A 26,087-nucleotide genomic window follows, 5' to 3' on the forward strand; every position below is an offset into this window, starting at 1 on the left:
AACAAATTGTTGTTCTTCAAACTCACTCACACAAACAAAAAAAATATCTTATACTTCTTATTTGTTTTATATTTTTATATTTTGTATTTACTGTAATTATTTATAATTTTATATAAGCACCACGCTTCCTGAGAAGGCATTAATTTAAATATATATAAATATCTGAGGTGCCTAAGACTTCTGTATGTATGTATTTAATTTGCATTTTTACAGAAAATGCCATTTCTAAAGGAATTCGCACCCTTTGACTTTGTCACATTTTTTTACTTACTTAAAACGCAAACAGGTCCTGGTCTCTAGATACTAGAAGAAAACATCAGACAGTTTGAAGAACTGGAATTTTCATTAGCAATAAAATACCATGCCTCTGGAAATGACAAATCTTTAATTCAGTGATCCAAAGGTGCTTAATAAAATGTTCAGTATTTCTTCTTCTACTCTCTCCAGTGTACAGTCGATCACATTTTAGCACAAGATGCAATAGACAAACCCCTAGAAATGAATGTTGTGATAGAAATATGACTGATATTTGAATATATTCTGTTCTGCGCTCTTAGAGTTTCAAAAGCACTTTGCTTGCATGACTTATTAAGGACCTCCTAAACATCATGTGCTGTTGGAGACAGTAACAACTGCAGTACTGCAGTTACTTCCTGGATTTTTTTTTTCATGTTTACTTAATGACACATTGTATGTTATTATGGATATTCTATAAAATACACTATCTTGTCTAGCATGTCTAAAATGTGTCTTCACAGAACCCGTTAACTACTACAGCTCATTTATATCCATTTTCTCTTGGCTATTACTCGTCCCCATCTTTTCCAGCACACACACACACACACACATCAACAGTTAATTCAGTGTTCAAGTGTGGGTTCTGATGCGCGATCAGAAACTCAGGCAGCTGTGCGCACAACAAGTCAGTGGGATTAGAAAACAAAACAAACTCATAATAAAATGAATCAATCACACTGACGTTCTGTTTAAACATCGCCATCCACTGCCGCACTGCATGGATGGACCAGGGCGTGCGATAATTGGAAGATGCTTGTCTCCAGTATGCATGCCTAAAAGTGCTTTTGTCTCACCTCCTAACCTCACCATCATCCCTTTGGCCTAATCGCCCCATTGTAGCCTTTTTAATGCACTTTATTGACTATGCCCTAACAAAGTGTAGTATACCCAGATTAATAGTGTAATGTTGGCCAGGGGACTTTTATTTACGTTGGTGGGTGTGTGTGTGGCCATGGATAATGCTCTTTCAGTCACGATCAAACACCATGCCCAAATACTTACTTTTTCTGGTCCCTACCCCCTTGATATTGAACTTTACTCCAAATAGTGTCTGAATACTAAGTAAATACTAGGTGGTGTTTATGCTGCTGGGCTTCCCCTACAGTTGCAGAGCGTAAGTTACATTCACACAGCTGCCCTGAAATCAAGGGCGAGGGGGAAGGATGGGGGTGAATTCCTACGCTCTTCCAAAAGTTACACAGTACAGCTTCTGAAGTGCTGAGCTTGGGTTAGAAAAAAAAACAGATGGTCTATTCTCCCTGTTACAAGTCAGTGGAGCATCACTATGGTTTTGAAGATATAATATTAAGGTAAAAATGCTACTTAATGTTGCTTTAAAAGATGATGCTGTGCTGCAGAAAAACATTTTTAAACTTGCTATGCACACTGTATTGAACACTGCATATATTTGCCTTATGTTTGACAGATGTGTTCTGCTTTCTTTGTAGCTTTAGAAGAACAAAAGAGCAGAATTATCCTGGCTGCTTCACCAACCATGCAAACCATGGCAAAAGAGCTGATTTTCTTTTTTTTTATTCTGTACTGTGTCATGTAATCCGGAGGCCATATCGCTAATGAATTAGATCAAGGTGACATCCATATTCTGAACCTGGGGAAAAAGAAAGATGAAGGACACAAGCTTTCACTTTTTTTTTTTCCTTTTCGTTTTGCCAGAATGGGTTTTGTAAAGAAGTTTTGAGCGCGGTGAGCACAAAAACGGCTTTGCGTCGTCACTTAATGAATTACTTAATGCGGCCCCTCCGTTGTTTAATTGAATTAATTAGGGGCCTAATTGGGCTGAGTGATGATGGCTTCCGGGGCTGTGGAGCCCTTGATGATCTGAAGGTAGGGCTCAGAAAGTGTGTGTGAGAGTGAGGAAGGGCCTCCTGGGATAGTCACACACAGGCAGGAGTCCACCGACTTGGGTAGCCAGAGGGAGCCGTGTGTCCCCCATCTTCCCCTGGAGAGATGGGGTTTGCTGATACGCAGTCAGGGTCAGCCTCCACTTCTCCAGAAAACTCTCCTATTCTCAGCACTTCAAAATAATAACATTCAGGGAAAATACTGAAGGCTAAATTGTGAACACCATAAATGTAACTAATTCTACAAACAGAGGCTGTATTAAACAGTTATGTTTTTCTGCATAAGACAGTCACAAAGTAGTCATTTTATTACATTAAAAATCATTAATATGCAGATAAAATGCACAGAGAAAGAAATTTAGCACTGTAGTGTGTGTGTGTGTCTGTGTGTGTGCATCCAGCATATTTACGTGTTGGGTGTTTTGCAGGTCTAACAGCAGCAGCCATGGCAGAGGCAATGAAGCTACAGAAGATGAAGCTGATAGCCATGAACAACATACACGGAGCAGGCAGCCAGAATGGCACTGAGTCTGAGAATGAAGAGCTGAACTCCAACGCAGGTTAGAGTAAATTAAATGTAAATGCGTATGTGCAGGTGTTAATCATTGTACAATGTGCAAGAAATGTCTTCCGAATTTAAACACACACACACACACACACACACACACACACACACACACGCACACTAGTGTACTAGGCAAAATACAGTGCACACATGCAGCTATCTCCGGCCCCAGGGAACATTTGGGGGGTTAGGTGCCTTGTTCAAGGGCATTTCAGCCATGGACTGAGGGAGGCAGACAGCTCTGTTCCTTCACTGCCCCTTTTTCTATTAAGGCCAGGCCAGGATCTAACTCATAACAAACACTAAAATCACATTCAAACCTTTCCTTTCCATTATAGAAACCCAACCCTACACCGTAAGGTGTGTGCATCATGATGAATCTGTTTGAAAGTGGCAGTACAACATTAAGAGAACAACAACAATAATGATAATTAGTTTTTATTTTTTTTTGGTGAATATAGTCACTCTCCAGAGAAGAAACATCTATCTCCTATATGCTAACTTTATAGTAGGACAGGCAATTAATCGAAAATGAATTGAAATCGTCATTAAGAACTGTGAACTAATCAACAAAATCTTGTCTATATCCATTATATCGATTATTTTTATTCTGTTATGTCCCCACTGTGTGTTCATCTACCAAGCTGTAGTCACATGATTCTGCCCCTATCTGCCACATGGAATCAACCTAAACGCAGAGTCCGACCAAGCGACTCGAGCAGCTCGTAACAAAGAAAATCACAGTGTCTGTGGATGTGCTGAGATAAAACAGTTTCATCAACCAAAGCACAATCACACACCAAATATAAACAGTGCTCAGAAAACAAGAGAGGAACTAGCTCCCAGCAACATTAGAAAAAATATCCCAGCTTTAATACCGCAGTATATTTACAATACAAGCCTTGTCACTGAACTATGAGGATCAAAAATACAAAGAAAAGAATCATTCATTAATTGCAATCGTGGCAATATGTACAATTAATCGTGATATTTATTTATACTACTTTACAAGAAAAATGAAAAAAAAAATACATTTCAATGGAAGTCAATGTAAAAAGATTTTATTCCACGTAATTTTTGAGCATTTGTAGTGGTCCATTCATCATGGGAATTTCACACAAAGTGAAGAACAGCTGCTGTGTTCTAATGATGTAGTAAACTAAGAATCGACAAAAATGGAGTTACATGTTTTTCTCTGGATGGTGACGATATGTTATTAAAACTCTAAATAACTCTTCTGTCAGATTCAGTGTATTGTATAAGTAATTCTAAATTATGCCAAATTATTCTAATTAAACTGTGGTGTAATTTGGTGTATCATTATATTATGAATCATTTCCTGAATTGCTATAATTAAGTTTAATTTTTCGGATGATTTACGTCTACATGGTCACATAAATCAGCCCAAGTGAATCAGAATCATCTACAGAGTCAGAACTGTAGTAATACGTCACAATCCATTTAATGAGGTTCTTTTTTTCTTTTTACCAGTCAATCATAACGTATCAGTGACATTAAGAGTCAAAGAGTCAAATTGGAATGAACAGATCTCTGATGTGTAGAAGCGCAGTAAAGGTTAAGAGTGAAGCAGGGTTGGTTATGTTGCATGTGCACACATATCTAACACACACACACACACAGACACACATATGACCTGAGGTAATGGGTTCTTGCCTACGCCTCTCTTCCTGCTGTAGCCGTGCTTTATTGGGGCTAATGACGTCCTTAATGTTCACCACCTGACTGCGCATTTAGATTGTGATGTTACCAACGGCACACACACATGCACTCACAAATGTCATACTTTATCACAGCGAACAACAGCGAGCGCAGACACAAATGCCATCCATTCTTATTGCCAAAAGCAATAGTGCTGTCTTTCTCTCTCTGTGTGTCTCTCTCTCTCTCAGTGTCTCTCTCTCTCTCTCTCTCTCTCTCTCTCTCTCTCTCTCTCTCTCTCTCTCTCTCTTTCTCCCTCTCTCTCTCTCTTTCTCTCCCTCTCTCTCTCTCTCTCTCTCTCTCTCTCTCTCTCTCTCTCAGTGTCTCTCGTCTATCTCACATATGAATGCTTGCATTAACACTTGCACACACAGAGTACGTGAGTCTGAATATGCAGAGGAACACATAAATACAAGAGACTGCTTTAGCCATGACGGTTGGTAGAAAAAAACCATTAACCAACCAAAAAAATGTTAAAAGTCCTCCAAGTACTAAAACAGGTGAGCTTTAGAAGATAGGAAAATAGTTGTAAGAATTAAGAATTTGGGTCTTTTACATAGTAGTCATTTAATGAATCCCTTTACTGCCATTACTTGGCCAACTAAATGAGTACTTTAAAAAAAACTACAGCAATAAAAAAATGAACTTAACAGAACAATAACAAACTATGGACCACTTGCTTTCCAACAGGCTTTTCTTGGACAAAATAAATTATTGTACACTTTAGAAGTAGCTAAATTATTAAATATATATTTCGTGTCTAGAAAGTGCATTAATAAATCAAAGACTGATTTCTTACTGTCTGAGGGTGAGCAGTAGGGAAGTCGAAAACACATTATGCAAACTAATCGCTCCGAATTCAATGAAATGTGAATGGTAGTCATTATTTCAATTTGTTGTTGTTGTCCTAATTGAATAAGCACATTTATTTAAATAACCTGCACACCCTTAATAGGGTAAGAATATCATAGCTGTGATGCCTCAGAAATGTTCAAAGTTACTGCAACCATCACTAGCCTTGGTAATTGTTTTAATCTTCATGACTTTCATAGTGTCTTTTCCGTTGGTTTTCCATGTGCTTAAAACATATTGTGGTCATTGTGGAATCTGGCATAAATAAGCAAGATAAAAAGAAAAGAAATAGAAGGTAAACAGAAAAAAATAGAAGGTAAAGAAACTGCAAAGCGAGGGATGGATAAGACAAATACTAGGGAAATGAAAAGAAGATGTCTGTCATGTAGTTAAGCATCTTGCTTCTACTGAAAGAGAGAGAGAGAGAGAGAGAGAGAGAGAGAGAGAGAGAGAGAGAGATGGTGGGTGGAGAGATGCTGACTTCATTAAAAATCCTATATTTAGTCTTGAAAAGAGACCAAAATGTCTAAATCACTTAATAAGCACACACCAGTATCATTCAAATCATATATAGCAAGTGTTCTTAATTTTTTTTGTCTGAGTAGCGCTTATTATTAAAACAAAACCTCCAAATACCACCTAAAAATCATATCATAGAAACACACACACACACAGCATGTACACTATAGGCATTTATATACAGTCATAAGCCTAGCCTTGCAGTGGAAGGGACTAGATCAGTGAGCTTTAAAAACTGATCTGGCTCAGCATCCATTCTTTACAGTACTTGACCTTGGTCATCTATTTGGAAAGTGGTAAACAAAGTCCTTAACCAGCTTTGTGTAGCTTACCTGCTTTTTTAAACCACAAGCTAGCATGGCAAGATGTTTCTTGAGATTTGGAAACTGGGGTGGCAGTATTCTTTATTGTGGATGTGCACTGCATTAGATCTTTAAGTTGATATTTGCCCATTGGGTGTTTTGTTAAAATTTTGAATACAGAATAATTTTGATGAAACAAAATTGAAATGAAAATTAGATTGTTAGTCAAATAGTTCTTATTTGTTCAGTGACTGTAGAACATTTTCAGATGTTATCTGGAATACCACCTGAAGATGCTTTATGTACCACCAGTATATGTCAAATTTCATATGAAAATACAGTTGTTTTTTTTTTTGCTAAATTCCTTTTTTTTAAATCCTTATCCCTGCCATGGTTGCTGATGTTTGCTTCATGATCTGGCAGTGTATTCCTTCAGACCTCGATAGGGAGACAGGAAGACGAAGAGAGAATACTTAGATGGATGCAGAAGGAGGTTGCAGGGGCTATGTCAGTGGAAACTGAGATTGAGGCTCGGGTCAAATTTCATCCTTGTTTGCGGATGTCAGCGTCGTGTGCGTCTGGCAATGTTGTCGAGTGAAACACAGTAAGCATGGGAGTGTGAGGTGATGTGTTACCTGAGTGTGCTTGTGTCTGTGTCTGTGTGCGTGTGGCAAAGGGCCACCATAGCAAATCTGTACTCTTTTCCATCACAGACAAACTCATACATTTATTGATTGAAACACAAATGGGTGCTTCAGCCACGATCACGTAATGACTTGCCTTTATGCTGAAAGTTGTGATTTCTAAGTTCTGAAAGCTCTTACCTGATTGATAGAAATGTATTTAGTCATTATCTAGGGCTTTACTGCTTTCTATATGTTGCTTGGGTGACAATGGGAGTACATGTAATTTCACCATGAGTGTGTTAGCTTTCTCCCGGTGCTGGACAGTTTTCACATCAACATCAATATTTTAGAAGCCAAAAATCTGTGGCTTTAAACGACGCATTATATTTGGTAGTTGCCACAGTTGTGTATTGTCAGATATGATTATCAGCCCTGAACTGTTCTTAGCACTTAAGAAAGCATTAAAACTCAAAGATCGTCAGGTTAGGAACACCCACACTGTATCTACATTTATTGTATCTACATACATTCATTTTATCAGCTCAACTGACCAGGAGCATTTTGTAGGTCTACAGACTGTAGTCCCCCTGTTTCTCTGCATACTTTCTTATCCGCAATTTCACTGTACTCTTCAATGGTCTTTAGTGGGGTCCCATAATGTTCAGTCATAGGACCTACATAGTTTCTGTTGTTTATAAATGATAAATGTAAATTTTCTAATTTGTTACAAAAATTGTTTTATTTGCTGATGACACAAATTGTGCTCTGGGAAAAGTTTGCAACAGCTTCTGAATTCAGTGGAAAGGAATTGGAAGTTTTAAAAAAATGGAATGATATTAACAAATTTTCACTGAATTGAAGTACAACGCAGTCAGAAATCTGTATTGTTTATATACTGTACTGTTCTTTCATAGTCCCACACATTACGTATTGTGCGAGGTATGGAGAAACTTATAAAACTAACACTATACCAACAGAAAACTATAAGAATTGTAAATCAACTGATTATTAAGAACAAACCAATAAACTATTTATTCATTTAAATACTTTAAAATTCAGTGATTGAATTAAATTTAATACCGCCCAAATAACTTACAAAACACAATACAATTTACTTCCCAGCTGTGTTTCGTTATTTACAATTAAAAAGAGCAAATATGAATTTATGGGAACAGCTTTGTTTAAAAAAAGAAAAGCAAATACAAATATTAAAAAATAGAAATATCAATCAAGGGGGTTATTTTGAGGAATAGTTGTGATAAGGAATTTAGAAAGTGTAACTAACTTTGCAAGTTTAAAAATTTTTAAAAATAAGATGGTAAGCACTTAAAACTGAGGAATGGTTATTATGGGGTTTTTTTTTGTGTGAATTGATGATTTTCTATAATTTATTTTTTGCATTATCTAAAATCAGAAGTTAAAGTACTGTTAAGTAGCTAAGAAAAAAAGTTTACAAACAATAAAAATATTTTTAAGCCTGCACCTTTAAAGTCAGTATATGATTTTATTTTTAATTAATTTAATATTTGTTATCTTTATCACTGTTTTCTTTTTATGAATTTTTGAATGTGTATCCATTTTGAACACCAAAATACACAAACTAACTAAGGTTCAGGACCCACCCCCACAGGACCACTGCTGAGCAGGTGTGATCTGATTAGTGAGTCATTCTCAGTGCTGCAGTGACACTGATGTGGTGGTGATGTATTAGTGTGTGTTGAGCAGGGCTCAAGTTTTTAAATGCCTCAGAATCCCTGCTGGACTGAGACTAGTCTACCAACCAAAAACATCCAGCCAACAGCACCCTGTGTGTGGTGTCCTTTGTCCACCGACGAAGGACTAGAGGACGACCAACACAAACTGTGCGGCCACAGATGAGCTGTCTCTGACTTTACATCTACAAGGTAGACCAACGAGGTATGTGTGTAACCAAGTGGACAGTGAGTGGACAATGATCCACCACCCAAATCATAGCTGCTCTGTGGGGGGATTAGAATGTGTGCAGAGAAACAGGTGGACTGTCAGTAATTGTAGAACTACAGAGTGCACCTGTTTGGTGAGTGGAGCTGATAAAATGGACAGTAAGTGTTTTTTATTTTTATTTGCATCTAAAATCATTCACTAAGTATCCGTACTTTGTATACAGACAGTGCACAAGTGTCCTGTATAATCATGGACCTCTGTAGATTTTAAGTTTGTTGCCAGAACCTCTACTGAGCAGCATCCCTGTGGACCCTTGAAAGGCAAATCAACTTCTCACGTCTTTAGCCAGTGGTTAGTTCACTTTGTTCAGGGGTCAAGAAGTGGACTTTGAATGTGTGTGTGTGTGTGTGTGTGTGTTATGGAAGGAGAACTGGTTGGAATCTGATCTAGCGTCCTTGCGGCTCTCAAGTTAAACAAACAGTCTCTAAAGCTCAGCAGCCAACTTTAACCCCAGCGTGTCTCTCTCTCTCTCTCTCTCTCTCTCTCTCTCTCTCTCTCTCCCTCTCTCTCTCTCTCTCTCTCTCTCTCCCTGTCTCTCTCCGTTTGCCAATGCAGTGCCCCCCCCCACCCCAACGACAGCTGCAGAGCCCTGATGTCTCTGTTTTTTCTACACACTCTTTCATACTTCTTCCCTTTTTTCATCCCCCTTAACGTTCCTTCAAGCCGTGTTTTTGGTTCCCTCCCCTTGCGCTTTCTCTCGGTGGCAAGCTGTTTTTTTTTCTTTTGCTGTTTTTTCTGAGGAGAACATCAAAGGGATCTGGCTAATCTATGTTCCCCCAACACACACACACACTGCCACTCCATGTGGATTGCACCACAAAAAGCCAGAGATATCTGCAGCAGGCAGTGAGAGAAGATAGGCTCGATTTCAATCTCTCTCGCTTGTGCTCCCTCTCCCTCAAATGATGACCCTCACCCTTCACTGAGAGAACACACGCGACACAACAAAAAGCAGAAAATGCTTGCATGCTGGTGAGGGTTTTTTTTTTTTTGGAGAGGGACCACAGGGACATGATTACCTTTTTCTTTCTCTCTTCTCTCTTCTCATTCTTTTAGTTTGATGCCTCCCCTTCACTCACTGACCAATCAAGCTACTGATTTGGCACTGAGTAAGTCAGCCTTTCCCAGCTTTTTCTTTGTAATTTAGTCAAGTTGCACATAGTGCAGCAGAAGTTGCACAGCGGCTGCACTGGTGCACTGACAAGCTGGAGAGAGAGAGAGAGAGGTAGAGAGAGAGAGAGCAATGTTTACACTAGCGGGGTCAATCTGGCGGCTGAAGGACCAGTGGGGGGGCTCCCAAGAAATGGTGTCTTTAAATATAAATACATCCTCGAAAAACCCTGTTAACAAGAAAAAACAGGAAAGAGGGAGAGAGAGAGAGAGATAGAGAAAGAAAGGGGGGGAAATGGAGAAGAAAGAACATGTGTTTCTTGTTGAAGAAAGAATAGCCAAGCATTAAAAAAAAAAAAAAAAAAAAGAGGACTCATTGGTCTAATGGAGAACTGTCAGGCAGAATCACCATCACAAATGACATCAGAGAAGAACTGATATATTTTTCGCCAGAGCAACTGACAAGTTAAAAGAGAAATGCCATGCATTATTTAAACAGGCTCTAGAACTGTCAGCCACGTGATTTGCCGAGTTAGCAAAAACCAGGTGTGGGTGGAGAGAGAGAGAGAGAGAGAGAGAGAGAGAGAGAGAGAGAGAGGTGACAGGATAGTGATGGGAAGAGGTTGTGAGAGTAGGTAAGAGAGAGTGTAAGAGAAGTGTGTGTGTGTGAGGAGAGAGTGAGGGAGACAGAGAGAGGGACGATGAAGAAAGAGAGTATGAGAGGGGGAGACAGAGCATAGGGAACGTTTGTGTGTGTGTGTGTGTGTGTGTAGTGTGGAGTACTTCAGTGAACATGCCCATTGCAAATCCCTAACTAGCAAAGTGGTCAGCACTTTTGTTCCTTTTTTCTCTGCCTGTCTCTCACCTCTCCTTTGATTTCTCCTTCACTCTTTTCTTTCAAGTGCTTCGCTCAGAGTGCAAGTGTCATTCTTGTTTAATCTGATTGGGCCATCCTACTGCAGCCACCATGGCACTTGTTTCATCATCAAACATTTCATCTCTCTCTTCTCTCTCTCTCTCTCTCTCTCTCTCTCTCTCTCTCTCTCTCTTTCTTTCTCTCCTTCTCTCTCTCTCTCTTCCTCTCCTCACTTTTTTCCAGATTTCTTGGCTTACCTCCTATCAATTTTTCAAACCTCTCATATACATATGGATCTATAGTATTAATTTGTTTATTTATTTCTACTGTCTGTCTGCATGACTGTCTACATGAGGTCTCCATCACATCACAAAATGTCACTGTAACCAGAGACACATTTAATACTTTGAACATCTATAAATGGACTCTAACTCCATTTGTTTGTGTGTGTGTGTGTGTGTGTGTGTGTATGGACCATATCAAAAATTAAAAGGCTCTGTTTCATTGTATCGTTTATCAAACACTGCACACAAGTTTGTGTCTGCACAGCCTAAATGTTTAGGCTGAACCTGGGCTTGGTACAAAGCTCACACTGCCTACAGGTGTCAGTGTGTGAAAGTGTCTACAGGTGTGGGTGTGTGAGAGTGACTGGATGAGTGTGTGAAACTGTCTACAGGTGTGAGTGTGGGAGTGACTGGGTCAGAATGTGAAAGTGTTTACAGGTGTGTGTGTGTGTGTGTGGGAGAGAATGGATGAGTGTGTGAAACTGTCTACAGGTCTGAGTGTGGGAGTGACTGGGTGAGTGTGTGAAACTGTCTACAGGTGTGTGTGTGTGGAAGTGACTGGGTGAGTGTGTGAAGTTGTCTACAGGTCTGAGTGTGGGAGTGACTGGATGAGTGTGTGAAACTGTCTACATGTGTGAGTTTGGGAGTAACTGGGTGAGTGTGTGAAACTGTCTACAGGGGTGAGTGTGGGAGTGACTGGGTGAGTGTGTGAAACTGTCTACAGGTGTCAGTGTGTGAAGGTGTCTACAGGTGTGGGTGTGGGAGTGACTGGATGAGTGTGTGAAACTGTCTACAGGTGTGAGTGTGGGAATGACTGGATGAGTGTGTGAAACTGTCTACAGGTGGGAGTGACTGGGTGAGTGTGTGATATTGTCTACAGGTGTGACTGACTGTGAATGTGTGAAACTGTCTACAGCTGTCAGTGTGGGAGTGACTGGGTGAGTGTGTGAAAGTGTAAACAGGTGTGAGTGTGGGAGTGACTGGGTGAGTGTGTGAAACTCTCTATAGGTGTCGGTGTGTGAAAGTGTCTACAGGTGTGTGTATTTGGGAGTGACTACGTGAGTGTGTGAAAGTGCCTACAGGTGTGAGTGTGGGAGTGACTGGATGAGTGTGTGAAACTGTCTACAGGTGTGAGTTTGTGAGTTACTGGGTGAGCGTGTGAAACTGTCTACAGGTGTGTGTGTGTGGGAGTGACTGGGTGAGTGTGTGAAAGTGTCTACAGGTGTGAGTGTGGGAGTGTGAAAATGTCTACAGGTGTGAGTGTGGGAGTGACTGGGTGAGTGTGTGAAAATGTCTTCAGGTGTGAGTGTGGGAGTGACTGAGTGAGTGTGTGAAACTGTCTACAGGTGTGAGTGTGGGAGTGAATGTGGGAGTGTGAAACTGTCTACAGGTGTGAGTGTGGGAGTGACTGGGTGAGTGTGTGAAAATGTCTTCAGGTGTGAGTGTGGGAGTGACTGGGTGAGTGTGTGAAAATGTCTTCAGGTGTGAGTGTGGGAGTGACTGGGTGAGTGTGTGAAAGTGTCTACAGGTGTGAGTGTGGGAGTGACTGGGTGAGTGTGTGAAAGTGTCTACAGGTGTGTGTATTTGGGAGTGACTGAGTTAGTGTGTGAAAGTGTCTACAGGTGTGAGTGACTGGATGAGTGTGTGAAACTGTCTACAGGTGTGAGTGTGGGACTGACTTGGTGATTGTGTGAAACTGTCTACAGGTGTGTGTGTGGGAGTGACTGGGTGAGTGTGTGAAACTGTCCACAGGTGTGAGTGACTGGGTGAGTGTGTTAAAGTGTCTACAGGTGTGTGTGTGAGAGTGACTGGGTGAGTGTGTGAAACTGTCTACAGGTGTGAGTGTGTGGGAGTGACTGGATGAGTGTGTGAAACTGTCTACAGGTGTGAGTGTGGGAGTGACTGGATGAGTGTGTGAAATTGTCTACAGGTGTGTGTGTGTGTGCGTGCGTGTGGGAGTGACTGGGTGAGTGTGTGAAATTGTCTACAGGTGTGTGTGTGAGAGTGACTGGGTGAGTGTGTGAAAGTGTCTACAGGTGTGAGTGTGGGAGTGACTGGATGATTGTGTGAAAATGTCTACAGGTGTGTGTGTGAGAGTGACTTGGTGAGTGTGTGAAAGTGTCTACAGGTGTGAGTGTGGGAGTGACTGGGTGAGTGTGTGAAATTGTCTACAGGTGTGTGTGTGAGAGTGACTGGGTGAGTGTGTGAAAGTGTCTACAGGTGTGAGTGTGGGAGTGACTGGATGAGTGTGTGAAACTGTCTACAGGTGTGTGTGTGAGAGTGACTGGGTGAGTGTGTGAAAGTGTCTACAGGTGTGAGTGTGGGAGTGACTGGATGAGTGTGTGAAAGTGTCTACAGGTGTGTGTGTGGGAGTGACTGGGTGAGTGTGTGAAAGTGTCTACAGGTGTGAGTGTGGGAGTGACTGGATGAGTGTGTGAAACTGTCTACAGGTGTGTGTGTGTGTGGGAGTGACTGGGTGAGTGTGTGAAAGTGTCCACAGGTGTGTGTGTGGGAGTGACTGGATGAGTGTGTGAAACTGTCTACAGGTGTGAGTGTGGGAGTGACTGGATGAGTGTGTGAAACTGTCTACAGGTGTGTGTGTGTGTGAGAGTGACTGGGTGAGTGTGTGAAAGTGTCTACAGGTGTGTGTGTGTGTGTGTGTGTGTGGGAGTGACTGGGTGAGTGTGTGAAATTGTCTACAGGTGTGAGTGTGGGAGTGACTGGATGATTGTGTGAAACTGTCTACAGGTGTGTGTGTGTGAGAGTGACTGGGTGAGTGTGTGAAAGTGTCTACAGGTGTGAGTGTGGGAGTGACTGGATGAGTGTGTGAAACTGTCTACAGGTGTGTGTGTGAGAGTGATTGGGTGAGTGTGTGAAAGTGTCTACAGGTGTGAGTGTGGGAGTGACTGGATGAGTGTGTGAAACTGTCTACAGGTGTGTGTGTGAGAGTGACTGGGTGAGTGTGTGAAAGTGTCTACAGGTGTGTGTGTGTGTGTGGGAGTGACTGGGTGAGTGTGTGAAATTGTCTACAGGTGTGAGTGTGGGAGTGACTGGATGAGTGTGTGAAACTGTCTACAGGTGTGTGTGTGTGAGAGTGACTGGGTGAGTGTGTGAAAGTGTCTACAGGTGTGAGTGTGGGAGTGACTGGATGAGTGTGTGAAACTGTCTACAGGTGTGAGTGTGGGAGTGACTGGGTGAGTGTGTGAAACTGTCTACAGGTGTGAGTGTGGGAGTGACTGGATGAGTGTGTGAAACTGTCTACAGGTGTGTGTGTGAGAGAGTGACTGGGTGAGTGTGTGAAAGTGTCTACAGGTGTGTGTGTGTGTGTGGGAGTGACTGGGTGAGTGTGTGAAACTGTCTACAGATGTGTGTGTGTGTGTGAGAGTGACTGGGTGAGTGTGTGAAAGTGTCTACAGGTGTGAGTGTGGGAGTGACTGGATGAGTGTGTGAAACTGTCTACAGGTGTGAGTGTGGGAGTGACTGGGTGAGTGTGTGAAAGTGTCTACAGGTGTGAGTGTGGGAGTGACTGGATGAGTGTGTGAAACTGTCTACAGGTGTGTGTGTGTGAGAGTGACTGGGTGAGTGTGTGAAAGTGTCTACAGGTGTATGTGTGAGTGTGTGGGAGTGACTGGGTGAGTGTGTGAAAGTGTCTACAGGTGTGAGTGTGGGAGTGACTGGATGAGTGTGTGAAACTGTCTACAGGTGTGTGTGTGTGTGTGAGAGTGACTGGGTGAGTGTGTGAAAGTGTCTACAGGTGTGAGTGTGAGAGTGACTGGCTGAGTGTGTGAAATTGTCTACAGGTGTGTGTGTGAGAGTGACTGGGTGAGTGTGTGAAAGTGTCTACAGGTGTGAGTGTGGGAGTGACTGGATGATTGTGTGAAACTGTCTACAGGTGTGAGTGTGGGAGTGACTGGATGATTGTGTGAAACTGTCTACAGGTGTGTGTGAGAGTGACTGGGTGAGTGTGTGAAAGGGTCTACAGGTGTGAGTGTGGGAGTGACTGGATGAGTGTGTGAAACTGTCTACAGGTCTGTGTGTGTGAGAGTGACTGGGTGAGTGTGTGAAACTGTCTACAGGTGTGTGTGTGAGAGTAACTGGATGAGTGTGTGAAACTGTCTACAGGTCTGTGTGTGTGAGAGTGACTGGATGATTGTGTGAAACTGTCTACAGGTGTGTGTGTGGGAGTGACTGGATGAGTGTGTGAAACTGTCTACAGGTGTGTGTGTGTGAGAGTGACTGGGTGAGTGTGTGAAAGTGTCTACAGGTGTGAGTGTGGGAGTGACTGGATGAGTGTGTGAAACTGTCAACAGGTGTGAGTGTGGGAGTGACTGGGTGAGTGTGTGAAAGTGTCTACAGGTGTGAGTGTGGGAGTGACTGGATGAGTGTGTGAAACTGTCTACAGGTGTGTGTGTGTGAGAGCGACTGGGTGAGTGTGTGAAAGTGTCTACAGGTGTGTGTGTGTGTGGGAGTGACTGGGTGAGTGTGTGAAACTGTCTACAGGTGTGTGTGTGTGTGAGAGTGACTGGGTGAGTGTGTGAAAGTGTCTACAGGTGTGTGTGTGTGTGGGAGTGACTGGATGAGTGTGTGAAACTGTCTACAGGTGTGAGTGTGGGAGTGACTGGGTGAGTGTGTGAAAGTGTCTACAGGTGTGAGTGTGGGAGTGACTGGATGAGTGTGTGAAACTGTCTACAGGTGTGTGTGTGTGAGAGTGACTGGGTGAGTGTGTGAAAGTGTCTACAGGTGTATGTGTGTGTGTGTGGGAGTGACTGGGTGAGTGTGTGAAAGTGTCTACAGGTGTGAGTGTGGGAGTGACTGGATGAGTGTGTGAAACTGTCTACAGGTGTGTGTGTGTGTGTGTGAGAGTGACTGGGTGAGTGTGTGAAAGTGTCTACAGGTGTGAGTGTGAGAGTGACTGGGTGAGTGTGTGAAAGTGTCTACAGGTGTGTGTGAGAGTGACTGGGTGAGTGTGTGAAAGTGTCTACAGGTGTATGTGTGTGTGTGTGGGAGTGACTGGGTGAGTGTGTGAAAGTGTCTACAGGTGTGAGTGTGGGAGTGACTGGATGAGTGTGTGAAACTGTCTACAGGTGTGTGTGTGTGTGTGTGTGTGTGAGAGTGACTGGGTGAGTGTGTGAAAGTGTCTACAGGTGTGAGTGTGAGAGTGACTGGATGATTGTGTGAAACTGTCTACAGGTGTGTGTGAGAGTGACTGGGTGAATGTGTGAAAGTGTCTACAGGTCTGTGTGTGTGAGAGTGACTGGGTGAGTGTGTGAAACTGTCTACAGGTGTGTGTGTGGGAGTGACTGGATGATTGTGTGAAGCTGTCTACAGGTCTGTGTGTGTGAGAGTGACTGGGTGAGTGTGTGAAACTGTCTACAGGTGTGTGTGTGAGAGTGACTGGGTGAGTGTGTGAAAGCGTCTACAGGTGTGAGTGTGGGAGTGACTGGATGATTGTGTGAAACTGTCTACAGGTGTGTGTGAGAGTGACTGGGTGAGTGTGTGAAAGTGTCTACAAGTCTTTGTGTGTGAGAGTGACTGGATGAGTGTGTGAAAGTGTCTACAGGTGTGAGTGTGGGAGTGACTGGATGAGTGTGTGAAACTGTCTACAGGTGTGTGTGTGTGTGTGTGAGAGTGACTGGGTGAGTGTGTGAAAGTGTCTACAGGTGTGAGTGTGAGAGTGACTGGGTGAGTGTGTGAAATTGTCTACAGGTGTGTGTGAGAGTGACTGGGTGAGTGTGTGAAAGTGTCTACAGGTGTGAGTGTGGGAGTGACTGGATGATTGTGTGAAACTGTCTACAGGTGTGAGTGTGGGAGTGACTGGATGATTGTGTGAAACTGTCTACAGGTGTGAGTGTGAGAGTGACTGGGTGAGTGTGTGAAAGTGTCTACAGGTGTGAGTGTGGGAGTGACTGGATGATTGTGTGAAACTGTCTACAGGTGTGAGTGTGGGAGTGACTGGATGATTGTGTGAAACTGTCTACAGGTGTGTGTGTGAGAGTGACTGGGTGAGTGTGTGAAAGTGTCTACAGGTGTGAGTGTGGGAGTGACTGGATGATTGTGTGAAACTGTCTACAGGTCTGTGTGTGTGAGAGTGACTGGGTGAGTGTGTGAAACTGTCTACAGGTGTGTGTGTGAGAGTGACTGGATGAGTGTGAAACTGTCTACAGGTGTGTGTGTGTGGGAGTGACTGGGTGAGTGTGTGAAAGTGTCTACAGGTGTGTGTGTGAGAGTGACTGGATGAGTGTGTGAAACTGTCTACAGGTGTGTGTGTGTGGGAGTGACTGGGTGAGTGTGTGAAAGTGTCTACAGGTGTGAGTGTGGGAGTGACTGGATGATTGTGTGAAACTGTCTACAGGTGTGTGTGAGAGTGACTGGGTGAGTCTGTGAAAGTGTCTACAGGTGTGAGTGTGGGAGTGATTGGATGAGTGTGTGAAACTGTCTACAGGTCTGTGTGTGTGAGAGTGACTGGGTGAGTGTGTGAAACTGTCTACAGGTGTGTGTGTGGGAGTGACTGGATGAGTGTGTGAAACTGTCTACAGGTGTGTGTGTGGGAGTGACTGGATGAGTGTGTGAAACTGTCTACAGGTGTGAGTGTGGGAGTGAATGGGTGAGAGTGTAATGTCTTGTGATGGACTGGTGCCTTGTCCGGGCTTCATATTCTGTACAGAGTTGAGTAGCATTGATTATGCCACCCAGTGTAAGAGCAGTGTCACATAAACAGATGGTCCATGCAGCAAGATGAGCATATGAAAGACTGAGCAGGCAAATAGCTGCATGACCCTCCACATATTGGCCAATGTTTCATATTCCTCCCACCACTGCACTCTAAGCTTGGGCTTGATTTTCTGGATCAACTCCAAGAGTCTACTGACTCCAAGAGTCAGTAGATCCTAGAACATAGGATTTAATCAATTGAGGCTTACAGAATATTGTAGAGAATCCTGGAGACTATGTAGGCAAGTGCTTCTGATGTGTTTGATTGGTAATGGCAGTGTCATTTCACTCCATAGGGTTTTTTTTGTGCTAGTGTCAGTGCATATGGAAGTTCAGCCTGCAAGCATTTATCACACACACACACACACACACACATACACTTGGCAATCCCTCAGCCTTGCATGTTGACCTTGAAGGAGACGCTTGTCAGCGCTGAGGCGTCACAGCCATGGGTCAATATGGACATTTGCTTCATTGAATACCTTATCAAGTCTCCAACAGAAGGTGAATACTGAAATGAGCCTCCACTTCAAAGCCCTGTCTTCCTTCTCCTGCGCAGTGTGGGAACTTAGTCGAAAGGTGTGTCAGGCGAGGTGTGCGGGAAACAAAGTGGCCAGTGTACAACTGTGTATATCCAAAGCTTCTGTATTTAGTCTCAAATCTTCAGTCCGGCTAATGGGAATCCATCCTGCGTAATGACCCACAGTTCCTGTTGGTAATGAGATCTGGGAATTGCTTGCCCATTTGACCAGATGATACTGTATTAACGGACCGGGCCAACCAGGACGGATGGGGGGGGGTCCACTCGGAGCCCCCATGCCCCGCCTCATTTTTCATCCGCCTGACACCGGAGCTGCCACAAGGGTCCGAGTGGGGATTGATTTCAAATGAGCCTCAAAATGACGTCTAATGAAAGCCCATAAAGATGCAGCGTGCTCCCAACCCAGCCAAATGAGCCACAGCCTGCCGAGGTTACAGTAAACACCTGACGATGCTGTTGTGCCCAGGACAAATGTAAAGCAATTGTGTGCATGATTTTTGGACTTTTTTTTTTTTAATTTACAGACCACAGTCCTCTGAAACCATGGCACCCTAAAAGAGAGATAGAAAAAACTGAGAAGTGAGAGGCAGAAAAAGGAGAAAGAGAAAGAGCCTCCATCTTCGGTGCCACTCATTGATATGTAAACGCAGGGCGATATCAAAGAGACATCTTCTCAGGCTCTCTGTGAAGCGAGCACTACTTATGATCAAAGGCGAGGTGCCGTAAACCGTTCAAAGAGAACAGAGTCCTCTGATGGCCATTAATGTGTCTCTCTGATAAGGGTAAGTGAAAGACTGTGCCATCTTAGGCAGCACAAAAGGCCCAGGAGGAACACAATATAGGACTCACTTAGAGAGGCTGATGAGATGTTGAATATTCAGCTGGAAGTGGATGTCTAAATATGATGGAGGTAATTGAGAAGCAATGGCTAAAGAAGAAATATATTTACCAAAGCAGAGGGACACAAATAATCACACAGGCCGCTGAGATATAGTTCTCTTGCATTTTTGCTTACTTGAACCTGCTAAAAAGGTTTGTAATATAACTCACAAGTAACCATGGGTGGTTCGTTCATTAGGGCGAATGGGTGACAGCCACCAAAAGGGAAAGGGAGGAAATGTTTTCGCTCTCATTCTGCCACAGTATTAACCAAGCTCTGCCCAAATTTTTGTCCCACCTAAGGGAATCACAGTCCACTCAGTGTTATGTTTTGTTCCATACAGTCCTGCTTCTTTTTTGTGTAGTAGAGCTGAAGTCCTTTCAGTTCATTCTCTATGGGTTCTGGGAGAGTTCACCTTAACATGCTTTCATCATACGTAACCTGAGGCATGTTCCAAATGCCCCCTACACTATTCCCTACATTCCTCACTATGCATTGTACAATAGAGTTAATAGGACACTGATTAATTTCAGGCAAACCCCGTAGCTTGCGATCTGGTCAGTATAACTATCGTTAACTTCACATTACTTTTTACTCTGGATCTGCTGCACAGATAAGTAAAATGTTATCTGAAGACTCATTCAAGTTATTGTGAGAGTGAAAAATGTACTGAATTGTATTTGATTAAAGCAGGTCATTCTCTCTTCAAGACATTTGTAAAGGTAACTCGATGAGAAGTTATTTGTTTATAACCACAGATTGTTCAGTCACTTTCGATCTTTATAATGAACTCCAGGATAGCGGTGTCCACACATACTGTACAGTATGTATAAAAAGAGAGTTCACTTTTCACGTGAGGTAGCATGACAGTGTGGGAAATTTGCATCTCCCTTGCTGAACATCTGGGTGAGTTTATTTACAAACACCTCAGATAAACACTTTTCTTCAGACCCCAGCTGTGACATGAAGTGGGAAAAGAACAGTCCAGCCTGCACATCTCAGAATGTACCTTCCCTACAGTTTATTTATTTATTTATTTATTTATTGGGTATGATGGTTGCATGGCTGGCTGAAGATTGAATAGATACCGCCGTGAACCTCTTATTTCTAGAGAGTAGTCCAGGGCTGTGTCCTTGGTCCTTGGTAAATCACCTTTTTTTGGGAAATGGGCTGTTTAAAATAGATGGAAATGGCTTGTGGCGTCTTAACGTCCTTGTGGCTCAACCTGGCACGATATTTTCCCACCCAGCGTTTCTGTTTGTGTTAGCATGGTACTGCACTGCAGTTTTCTCTCCTGTCAGAGCGGCTCCTCTCCTCCAAGCCTTCATTCGACTCCTCGCAGCAATTAACACTTCATTAAAAGAGCTCTTTAATCATTTTCACGTTCAATTCAAACATTTTTTTGTGCTGGGCCTCTCGTGGATTGTTCTCTCATTGTTCTGGGAGAGAATTAATGACTGATGATTTTAATGTCCCCCCTCCCTGATGTGTCTTCATTATTATTTTATTATTGCATGTAAATAGGTTTTTCACACCCAAAATCCCAAGCTCCTTCCAGCATTTAGACAACCTTGAATATGATCGGTGGGGGTGGGGGGGGGGGGGGGGGGGGGGGGGGCACTTAGGTTACCTCTAAGGAACACTAGGTAAGATTGGTATTTTTGCTCCTGGGCTCCCCCTACAGTTGCAGAGTGAAATTTATGTTTACAGCATTGTCCATGAAATCAAGGGGAGGGTGGCTTTCTACACTACTCCTAAAGCCCAGAGAAGCAATGACAGATGTTCTGTCTTCACTATTACAGGTCTGTGGAGCATCACAAAGTGCTGCATGTTTCTGTGTATTGTTAGCCTTTTACACTTAAAAGAAATCTACATAGTATTTTCACCTTAAAATGACAACATCAGAATCATTGTGATGCTTCTTTAAATTCTAATGGGGAGAATAGAGCCTCTGCCATTGCTACTCCAGGCTTATCATTGTAGAAACTGCACTATGCCACTTGTAGAAGTGAGTAGGGAACCAACACCCTCCACCTTTATTTAAAGACCCAGGAACAAAACAAAATCCAAAAAGGATTAAAGGTGAATGTGTCCTATTGGACCTGACCTGTGCTTCGAAATTGAATGGTTATAAATATATGAAATAGGGATGACTACAGCGGCATTATGAACCATCCGGAAATGTTTGAGAAATGTATTGTGGTGCCCTAAATAAATAATATCAATTTATTAGGTGCCTGAAATCTCTCCCTGAGAAGTTTGAATGGTGCATGACTGGAACAAAGTAAAGAATGGGACTTTGAAAATACACGTAACCTTTAAAAACAGACACTGCCTGCTGACAAAGCACTTTCTAGAAATCCTTCCTGAGTTAAAACTAAGAGCTGCGTAAAAACTGTGTAATAAGTGAAGTCTTAAATGGATATTATCTACTTTTAAAATTTCACCATACAAATTCAGGTTCAACTTAGTTTAAAAAAAAGTACACATATCAATACAGAACATTCTTGTAATGAATATCGTTCCTGGAAATATTGTATGTGTAATATATGTTACCTTATAAGGATAAGATGGGGCCAATAAAAACAAGAATATGTGATTTGCTAATTCCTCTTGAACCTTTATTTAACTGAAAAACAAAACGGGTGACTTACATGTGAACCATTGACCCCAAGGCATATAAAGGGATTTGAGAGAGACATACTGTAAACTGCCATCAAGTGCAATTCTTTTTCAAGGAAGTCCATGGTTATTTCAGCAGGACAATTCCAGACCTCATCCTGTATGTGATACACCAGTGTGCCTACAGTCCAGATATGTTTCCTACATAAAATGTAAGGTGCATCATGCAGAGGAGAATTAGTTGCAGTAACCACTGGATGTTGAGAAGCAGAAGTCATTAAGCCAGAATGGGTAAAAATTAGAACTGTTAAAACAATTAGAATGCTTAATTTCTTAACAAATTAAAAGTGTAATTAAGCAATACCGTGGCAAACTGTATGAAATACGAAATACGAATATACATATTTATATAAAAATTAATTTGTTTAGGTTTAGAATACAAATTACACAAAAAGTTGTCAGTAACTACATTGGATTTTGTTTTGTTTTTACTTTTGTCAGTTAAATAAATTGCAATAAAAAAAGGTTTTATTGCCATTTATGAAATATCCCCATTTATACAGAAATGGGTTTGTATTTGGAACCAAAAAAGACATTAAAGTGTAATCTAATAAACATAATGACCATAGATTTATGCGCTTAGTTGTTGACAAATATTCTTTACATTGGTTTTTAGGGCTGAAATCTAAAACCAGAAGTCACTATTTCTAAAAAGCAGCAGAAACATGAATGATCCGCAACTGAACTGTGTTCAAGCCGGTGTTAGCAAAGCATATTTTTCATTAGCTTGGATTTTCCTGTACCTTGTTGAGGATGTTTGGGGTGGGGGTTTGAATGAGGGAGGGTGGGGGCTGTCAGTGAGAGGGCTGTGGAACAGAGGGAACAAGGGGGGTAGGTTTGGCCAAAAGCACAGCTGTAGTGCCTGCCGTACTGATTGCCTCTCCATCCCTCGTCCTCATTTATCTTCATTTCTTCCCAATTACACCAAATTAGCAATAGTCTCAGTTGCATTACCAACTTAATCCTCCCCTCTTTTTTTCCTTTTTCGCGGAGCAGCATTATGTGGCGGCAGATGATTCCTTGGCGGGAGTCAGGGTAAACAGCCATGAAAATGCCACCCCGGCAGATGGCGAGGCCCACAAGAAATATGACAAACAGAGTGCCAGCGTGCCGTCCTCCGCCCGCACCCGCTACAAGCTGTTAATGTGCTCCCGGACAGTGTGTGTGTATGCGAGTATGTGTATGTCAGGGTTTGTCGGTGTAACGATATTAATGAATGCATGTGTGTGTGTGTGTGTGTGTGTCGCACAGTATGTTTAGCTTTAAATAGACGTGGTGGAACCAAAGCAAGGCCATGTTCCTTGGTCTTCTGTGCAGGGAAACCATGTGGCTCCTTTGAGGAGGTGGGTTTGCTTGGAATGAGTTCTTTGACTTGTGCATAAGAGTTTCAGATCAAATGTAGTTGTTATTGATGAGGTATTTAATCACATTGTGTCCTGGAACTCACAATTGATGAAAAGACCGTCTGGACGGCACAGTGGGAGATGAATCCAGATATGGTTACGTGCGGAATCAGAGTACAAGTGTTGACCTAGTAGGAGGTTATCGTCCATCCAAACTGATTCTGTGTATTTTTGGTTAGCATTAATTTTGGAATGTAGTTTAAATTAATCGTTGGAAAGCTTTCTGTTTCATTACACTGAGATATCCACATTTATCAGCCAAAAGAGTAGTCAACCATATTTAGGAATGCATTTTGATACTAAATTCTATTACATTAGCATATAATAAATTAGATTATTACTAGAGTTATCAAATATGTATATAGTTTATTCTATGGCTGTTGATGGATTTAAAAAAAAAACAGTTTAATCACACAATTTACTAAAATGTGATTAATTGCAATCAATGATCAATGACCAGTGTAAACACAGTGGAATTATATTTATATTGGTAGTGTCTGTTGATTAAGAAATTTTATCACAAAAATGAAGTTAAAAGGCTAATGGTGTCCTTGTATTTTTGGGAAGGAGATAAATGTGAATGTGTATATGCATGACAAAGTGAGGAAAGTGAGTTCTTTTTTTTTATTTTATTATAATATCTCAGTGTACTTAAACTCTTGATTTACTACGTAAGGTTTCAGGGAGAGCTTTAGTCTTGGAGCTCTAGCATTTATGGGAAAAATGTACACTACAGTGCAACTCATGGCTCAAAACTGGAGGAATTAAGCAAGATAGATGTAATAGGAGCCGTGTGTGTGTGTGTGTGTGTTTATGTGTGCGTGAGAGAGCGTGAGTTTGTTATGATATTTAATACATATATATATCTGGTTCATGTTCATGATGTAGCTTTTCGAGCTAGGGTCATCTAGAACCTTCTGGTCTCAAGTGTGTGAGAGCAAACCTTTTCCTGTGATTTGTTTGTTATGAAGTAAACATGTGCACATATTCTCTCCACTTTCACTGGCCTGATATAGGTCTGGTGGCGTAAACAAGTGTTCACTCACTGTTTACAGTCCTCTTGCTCATAAACGTGGTGGGCCGGCTCAACATTAACACAGACAGCCACTCCAAAGGAAGCCCAAAGAACCTGAACCTGTTATAAGCTCAAACAACACATTAAAGTCCACCTCTTTTGGACTAGGAAAGCAAAAAGCCACCCAAAATACGCTTCAGTGTATATGTTTATCCCTCTGATCAAAGCTAACAGGATTTAATTTGGAATCCTTATTTATCCCTTTGATTATCTCCATTTGGTGGTTTAATAGCATTTCAGAACACTGCAGTTGTGACCTCTAATCTAACGGCTGAGCCAGTGCTGGATCATTCCCATAGTCTTTCCTTACATATGCTCTTCTGTCTCCAGGAAACAGGAGAAAGAGACTCTAGGCTGTAGGTGAGAGTTGCTGTAAGTGGCAGATGGTAGGGCTGATGGGCCAAAGAAACACACCAGAGGAGCAAAGGAAGAAAGACATGCTAGACGACAATTATTTCCTCTCTCATGCAAACAGTGTTGTGCGGGTTATTTTGGAATAATTAAAAATGTAAAATGTACTTACATTTAAAACAGTATGAAGGTGGCAATCGCACGTTGCTTACTTCAGAAAAATAATCTGTTTGGTTATTCTACTGTATATGAATACACTACTGAATATAACAGAGTTCCCAGAATGTCCTTTACATTTGCTGTAAAGGAGTAAAGACTATAAGATGTATGTAAACACAAAAGATATTGAATGAGTTGTCTGGTAAAAAAGTAAGAGAAAATAAAAAACCCAATATTTTCTTGATTATTCCCACAGCTGTTAAAGGGAATGTCTACAATTGTGGGGAAATGCAGTCCCCTCTAATTTGTTTACATTCAGAAGCTCAGTGTCTTTTAAGGTGGAACAGTATGTTTGAGAACAAAAAAGACTTGTTTGTACGAGGATGAAGTTTAACTTTCTGTAAGTTTTTATTAAATGTATAATGAGGCAGACACAAACCTTTCCAGTGAAAGTCATAATATCGTAAATATTTCAGCAATAAATACTCAGTCCTCTGGCAGATCAGGACCAGACTGTTATTAGTATTTGAATGCTGGATTGGTTGTGTAAAAGTTTATTTTTTCAAAAGAGTGCATGTAGTTTCACGGGATACAAATAGAATGATCATAAAAATGATTTACCATTTATTCTGCCATGAGCAGAGAGAGAGAAAGCCTAGCATGTCTGTCTAAGCCACTTTTTATTTTTAATATTTTACTGACACCAGGTCTTCATTAGCACGTTTTGGTAAGAAAACATCTTACATTGTAAAATGTGTTTAATTTAAGGTGGAAGGAACAGCAAAATTGGAACTTAGGCTACACCGCATTGTTTTCTGTTTTGAACATTTTGTTTGTCTTAAAATATTACACAAAATGAATAACATCCCATTTATGCACCCAGTATCTTAAAAAACATATTAAGTTATATGTGTACAAGAGCTTTTTTTTCACCTCAGCTTAAGTTTATCACATGAATCATTTAAATGAGTCAGTAATGTAAGCTGCAGACCAAACTTTAGCCAGACCAAAAAAACCCATTTCAAGATGTTTCAAAGAGGAGTCTTTAGATGCTGTTAGCAACTTAATAGCTGGCAAACAGAGGTTTCACTTCACAATATTACGCTCTCTTTTTATTGCTTAAAAATAAAATACTGTTCAAATTTCCAAGGCAGTAAACCTATTCTCCTTGCTTTGTTGTGCCAGCTCCATGACCTTGAGTGTGCAGGCAACGACCGTAACTAACGTAAATATGTTGCATGTTTTATTTCAAAGGCTTCTAGGAAGTATATGATCACTGTAGTCCAATTTGACTGAATAAACATGTTAAA

General features: G+C 41.7%; 1 protein-coding gene across 1 annotated transcript in view; it reads left to right on the forward strand.

Moving 5' to 3' along the window:
- The window catches only part of dacha (dachshund a), a 157,108-nt gene that overhangs the window by 84,011 nt on the left and 47,010 nt on the right, over positions 1–26,087 (forward strand). The window contains exon 3 of the mRNA XM_066645434.1: positions 2,588–2,719. Within this exon, the coding sequence (XP_066501531.1) occupies positions 2,588–2,719 (132 nt within the window). The remainder of the gene's footprint in view (positions 1–2,587; positions 2,720–26,087) is intronic.

The sequence above is a fragment of the Hoplias malabaricus genome, chromosome 15 (genome assembly GCF_029633855.1).
Source record: "Hoplias malabaricus isolate fHopMal1 chromosome 15, fHopMal1.hap1, whole genome shotgun sequence".
NCBI lineage: Eukaryota > Metazoa > Chordata > Actinopteri > Characiformes > Erythrinidae > Hoplias > Hoplias malabaricus.